This window comes from Aulonocara sp. 'chitande type north' Nkhata Bay, linkage group LG3 (assembly GCF_057382095.1).
Source record: "Aulonocara sp. 'chitande type north' Nkhata Bay isolate Kocher_YH1m ecotype deep benthic linkage group LG3, A_spYH_male_GT1.1, whole genome shotgun sequence".
NCBI classification, from domain to species: domain Eukaryota; kingdom Metazoa; phylum Chordata; class Actinopteri; order Cichliformes; family Cichlidae; genus Aulonocara; species Aulonocara sp. 'chitande type north' Nkhata Bay.
In genome coordinates this window covers 50,832,900-50,839,431 of record NC_141346.1, presented here as the reverse complement: position 1 = coordinate 50,839,431, position 6,532 = coordinate 50,832,900, and the positions used below count along the sequence as shown (strand labels likewise).

Sequence of the window (6,532 nt, the reverse complement as noted above, 5' to 3'; positions counted from 1 at the left end):
TTCCAGTCTGGGTAAATTTCCTTGTATCTCTTGTAAGGGTGCCATTCATAGTTTGTATCACTGCAGCGAAAACACTGGTCACTGATCACAAGGGAAGAGCATATGTCAGTGATCAGTTTTTGCGTATTCGGCCAGAATATAGCCCATATGGTTTTCACTGCCCTATGCATAGCCAAGAAAACAGTCCTTATGAACTGGAAAAATAAAAATAATCTGAATTCTAACCAATATAGAAATTATCTATTAGATTACATTAGTCTTGATACAGCCTCTGCCACCACATCAGATCAATTGCTCTGGGCTCCTTTGATCAGCTCCATCACCTAGTGGGGGTGGGGGGTCATAGTTTGGTCCCGCCTTCACTGTTGTGATTGGTGTGGGGGTAGGGACAGGCTTAGGGCGTCGGGGGGTTCCCCGGAGGCATCTTTCTTGGGGGCTCAACCCGGGGTAGCGGTCATGTCCAATTAGGGGCTCTGTTGGCTCTCAGGTGACGGATACCTCGTGGCTGCGTGCAGCGGGGCTAGGGGAGGGTCTGTGCTGACGGACGTGGGTTACTGACCTGGTAGCCTGGCTGCCCCTGGGTGGGTCCGGGATGGGCGTGAGGCTCTGGGGGCGCTCCGTCTCTGCAATGGCGTGTCCAGCGGGGTGGCCTGGGGGGGCACAGGCCACCCCCCCAACCAGACTGACCACCCCAGGTGCCACCCCAAAGGTAAAACAATAAAATTCAATCAAATATCAAATGTCCGATTATGTTTTCACGGTGAAGCTCAGATATCCGAGTGTAAGTGAATGCAGCATCGGCTTCTGCGCTATGTGCATCACGTTAGCAGGAGAGCCAAGCACGAAAGACGGCACTGCAGGAAACAATTTTTCGGTGAAAGAAAATGAGGACAGAATAAATGTCCCGGTAAGTAATATTAAGTTTGTTGAGTTTAGTAAACTTGGGTGAAATTAGAATCCGAAGGAAAAAATAACACTTAAAGAATTATTGCAGCCGTCGAATATTTCAGACAGTATGCTACTGAGGGCAGCTAACATAAGAGTTATGAGTTATAAGATATAATCTAAGTCGTAACATTGCTGTATGGAGCTGCAGATTTGGTTGCAGGTTAACATAGCTGGACTGGCCATCGGGCATACCGGGCATATGCCCGGTGACTTATTTTTTTTTTTTTTTTTTGTAATGGCATGAACAATGAGAGGTGGTGGATTGGCCAGATGCAGGTCGATGTGTAAAAATAACTCAGTTGTTTGGTGGTGGCTATGGCGGGGCTTCCACAGAGGCCAGCAGGTGGATGAGGGAAGGGGAGGCAGGAGGAGAGCCCCGAGGCAGCCACCAGTCCGAGTGTCAGGTGAACTGAACTTCAGGTAAGAAGTTATGACCTGCAGTCTATCTGGGTAAGATATAAACTAAGTTTAGGTGGAGTTTATTTTCGTTGTGCTGACTTTTTGCCGTCAGTTGCAATAACTCGTACTGCGTTCTAGCCAGCTTGATGGAGTTTTTAGGTGGGTGGGTTCTATGATGTTACTGATAGTGAACTTTATTTTATTCATAAGGTTAGTTAGTAGAGTTGCCAACGGCTCCTTAAAAAAATGGAATGGTCCCTCATTCAGAGAAAATATTACACGTTTCGTATTGAGCTGAGAAGAGACGCAGTTTGTCCCGAACTTTAGCTAGAATGGAAAAAGACACAAAGCTGGAGTTATTCTGTCGTTACGCTGCACAGCTGCCTCTTCTTCTCTCATTCTCTCCCCTCCCTCTCCTGTTGCTACTTCAATCATGAAACTGATCAATGATCAGCTGATCGGCTTTTCTCTCTCATTTATTTATCGCCCAGTTTAGGACTTTTTTCATGTCTTCATTGATTTTGATGAGCGACATAAAGGCACCTCGAGTACATCGACCACTGCTGACTGCAAACTGCACTCCAAACATGGTGTTAAGGAGAGTGGACTTTCCTGTGCCCTGAACTCCAAGAACTGTGACTACCAGGATCTTTCTGTTTGGAGACACCAAGTCACTGAGCTGAGAGAGAACATCACTCAACCATCTTAGAGGGATGTTGGATGCATCTCCATCTACAAGCTCAAGAGGAAATCCATCAAGCAACAACTCTGCACACAGTTTGGGCAGATGCTGCAGCTGTTGATGTGCTGGATTTGTTTGTGAAAGGGACAGTGAAGCTTCATAGATCTGACCCATTTCACGGAACAAGTGTTCAGTCCCCAGTGAGCTGTTGGAAATTTGTCTGTCAATTTCTTTGATCTCCTCTTTGTTCTCAGAGTTCTTACATTTTTCTTTATATTTCTCCCGAAGTTCAGACAGTCTTACACGAGACATGTTGTCCAGGTTCGTTCGCATCCATTTCAGGAAATAAAACCTCTCTGTTCCTGGGCTTGATATTGCATTAATGAAACATGTCATAACTGTTGACATGTCATAAAAGTTTTGTTTTTTTCGTAGTTCTTTTTTCCTTTTCTGAAGTTCGCTTTTGTAATCTTCTATATTTTCAGACCTGATATGTTGAAGTCGACATTCTTCTTTCTCTAAGCAGGTCAGTTCTTTCCATATTTCACCTTGTCGTTGAAGCTGATCTTCTTTGTATTTATGGATGTCTTGAATTTCAGCAGTGATGGCTTCTGCATTTGTCTTTGCAGTCTGACACTCTGGAGAGTCTTCATCAACCAGGATTCCCAGTTCGTGGGCAATGTCTGCCATCTGCTCTATTGTCATCTTCATCTTTGAGTTCCTAACTACATCTCTGACTGTTTCCCTCAGACTTTTCACAAAGTCTACATCATTTCTTTGTTTTGTCTTAATAATGATGTTGGTTTTGGTCAAGCCCAACGTCAGCACTAGGTTTTCCAAAGCATCTGTACTGTTGTGCTTGCTCTCATAGTTACCCACTAAGAAGATCTGTGCCTTGTGCTGTTGGTTGGTAAGTAGACTGAATTCAGATTCAGAGCCTAAATGGTCAAAGAACACAAAAACTGCTGCAGATCTCTGACACAGAAAGGAGTATTGTGTTTGAAAGCTTGCAATGTCTCCACAAAGGTTGGCTACAGCCACTGGTTGACTGAAAGTATCAATGTTTGCTTTTCCACAAGGAAGATACCAAGTAATTTCAGTCAGTCCATTGGATATTCTTCTTGGACTGTCACCACACTCCATGTTGCGGTGAACATAGGTGTCATGGTAGTGCTGAGAATTGCTCAGAAGTTTATTGAGAATCTCTGACTTGGACGAGGAGCACTCACCCAGTCTGACAAAAGAGATCATTGGAAGTTCAGAGAGAACGATTCTGTCTTCAATGAAGCCCTTGGACTCTGACAGAGACTGAGGTCTGTACTTTTTAACAATGTCTCTCATGGCCCACAGCATGAGTGTGCACTGATTGGTGTCACAATTTGGAAGCAGCAGAGGAACAGAGAACTGACACATGGACATTTTGAATGCGATTTCCTGCTGCAGAAAACCATCAGAACACAGAAAGAGAGCAGTGATTATGTCAGGAGGGTTCACCTTGTCATCTGTGTTTGTACTGTTAAATAGATTTTCAAAGAATAACTTTGCATTCCCTGATGTATTGTCACTGCATGAATGACAAACTGAGGTATATGTCACATTCCTTGCTATCACATTAACCATCAAGAGTTTCCTTAGAAAATATCAAGGAAGGTCTGATTTCTGATTCCCGGGTTCATCAATAAGAGTCTTCTCATCAATCTCAAGTATTTTTCTGAGCGATATCTTTTTTCTGTAGTACTGCTCCAAGCCCAGATCTTCCAGTAACCTCGCCAGCTGTGTCTCTGTGGATAAAAAGATGGTTGTTATTTCTGGAAAAACAACCAAGTCAGCTACACTGGGATTGGTTTTATGTACTTTTTTTCTATTATATTTGAACACTCAAAGCGCTTTATACAACATGCCTCGTCAACACATATTTATACAAGCAGTGTTTTCTATACCTAAATGCATTCTGTCAAATCTTCACACTCTAATGAACAAAACAGAGAGCAACTTGGGTTTTATATTATGGGTTTAATATACTCTTTAAACCGTCAATCAAGTACTTTGAGTACAGTGAGCTTCACTTTTTCAAAGGCAAAAAGGGCATTCATTCTCAAAGAGTGTGTCTAATCATACATTTCAGTTTCACAGTTGCTACAATGAACAAACCCAGTTAAAACTTAACTAACTACTCTATCTACTGTCTACTCAGGTTTTACTGAATACACAGGTCAACAATTTTTTTTGTTTTTGTAATTATCAGAAACCACAACACACTTTTCTAAACCAGTTTTCATGCAGATTTCAGATGTGCTTTCAGATTTTTCAGTCACGTCAACTTTTTCAAAAATGAGTAATATTAATTTGCAATGGATTTGTGTGTGTTAGGCGCACACTGACGCACACTGTGGCATAGATATAATGATCACTGTCAGTCAACTACCTCTGTGATTTGTTTGTGTATATTGCGTTCGGATTGTCACAATACAGCATCCAGCAATAGTCAGCCATCATGCACTCATTCTGCTCCATTAACTGAATGTCCTGATGAAAACGCTCTCCCTCTTCATGACTCACCATGCCAAGATTTCTGGAAAGAACTTGAGGTGAGTGTTGGAAGTGTATGTTCAATTACATGCAACAGCCCAGTTTCTGGTAGGACTCAAGCAGATGCTGAACTCCTTTATTGTATGCAGGAGACTTGTGGATGCCCAGAAAGTTTTCACAGAGCCACTACAAATTTGGCTGTTGGGAGAGTTTGTTTGAAGCCTTCATCCTGCAAAACAGACTTGTGGACCTATAAATATCCCTTCCTACATTTTTGCAGTGCTTATGTCTGACCAAGAAGCAGAAACTTGACACTGGTTTTTCATGGCTCATAGGCATCTTGTGGCTGTCAGTTAGGCTTGACATAATGTTCTGCAGTAGATCAGCTGTCCCACAGCCAAAGGAATCTGCAGAATTTGGTAAATCCTCCTTCCATTCCCACCAATATACCAATCACCTTCAGATAACAACAGATGTTCCACTGATGAGTTTTATACGCAACTGACTCAAGCAGTGTCTTCATGTAGTCATAGGACTTCTTTAGATGAACAGAATGGCATTTGGGACACTTGGTTTGGCTTTTCCACAAGCTTCTTTGTGAAGAATCAATAAAGAGATGACATTGAGCTAGAAAACGCTCTTGTGACAAACTGCTGGAGAGTCCGTCGATGTCATGACAATAGCACAGTGAGCTGTGAGCAGTGAAGAACGCTGTCAAGTTATCACTTTGACTTCTGTAGTGAGTTACAGCAACACCCTTGGCCAGCAAATGCTTCTGCTTAAGCCTCAAAGCAGGAAGTTCGGCTTTGTCTTTCATCAGATTTTGATCACAAACAACTATCAGCTCTGCTTGTGTCAAAGTCTCTTGTTTGTAAATCTTGGTTGTAAATCTACATCGGGGACCTAATCAGGATCTGATGACCCTGGACTTTAACCAGATGCACCTTGTTCCTCTTCACCTTCTACAGAAGCTACTCCATCATGTGGTGGTACAGGAACAAGCAATGAGTCATTATGAAGAACAGGCCTTATTGCAGAATCCAGGCTGCAATATACAATTTTGTTCTTATTTTTGGCTGAGAATCCTGTTGTATTCACACGGCAAAAATGGCAATCAATGAGATGATTCCTGCCACACCACCAGGATTGCAGATGGCATTGCTGCCATTCAGTGATTTAGCCAATCACGCAATCCATTGGAACAACTGTTGCAGATGACATGTGGAGCCCAAGATTTATCCTGGTCCCCCAGCGGACAGCCAAAGTACAATTTGTGTATCTTCTTGTATGTCTGTGATAATTGGGCAATGTTGTGCTGTCATTGTGAATCAATCACACACATAACAGAATCTGTCTGGATGATTAATTTTTAGGCATGTTAACAACTGAAATCAATCACAATTAATGCCGTCTGTAAAATAAAAGACAGGGAGCTGTTGGTAAATCTGGTAATACGCTTAGGCTAATTATACCAACTATCATGCAATATATAACTAGCTTCATCACTAACCTGCACATGCCAGGGAAAACTAAACACAGATGTAAAATCAGCATGAAAAACACCACAAACCGACACAAATTTATCTGTGATGATTTTGAACTGTTGACCTGTGTTATCAGCTTGGTTGGGTGCTGGTCAAACCCAAACACAAGGAGGTGCACATGTTCAGTGATATTATTTGTGAATAGCCTGTTGACCTTTCATACACTGCACAACATGTGTTTACATGCAAAATCACCATCAGATATTTATGATGTATTTTTGATGTATTGGCCAATTTTCACCATGCACATGTTGATCACTCATATTCTAAATCAACAGGTTTGTGCTAATATACAGCCTGAATACAGCCACACCTCCATTTCTCTGTACAGGGAAATACATTTACCTCGAGGTGAAGTTAAAAGATTGGTTACTGAGCTATAAGCAAGACGCCTGTACTTTAAGGCTGTCAGGGTTCCTGGGTCGGTGAC

The 6,532-nt window shown here is 42.3% G+C and overlaps 1 protein-coding gene across 1 annotated transcript; it reads right to left on the bottom strand.

Annotated features, from left to right (window-relative positions):
* Positions 1-1,819: 1,819 nt before the first annotated feature.
* On the bottom strand, positions 1,820-3,448 carry LOC147336060 (up-regulator of cell proliferation-like). Its single transcript, XM_086286134.1, has one exon. It carries the CDS (start codon positions 3,446-3,448, stop codon positions 1,820-1,822), a length of 1,629 nt encoding a protein of 542 aa, XP_086142260.1.
* Positions 3,449-6,532: the final 3,084 nt, after the last annotated feature.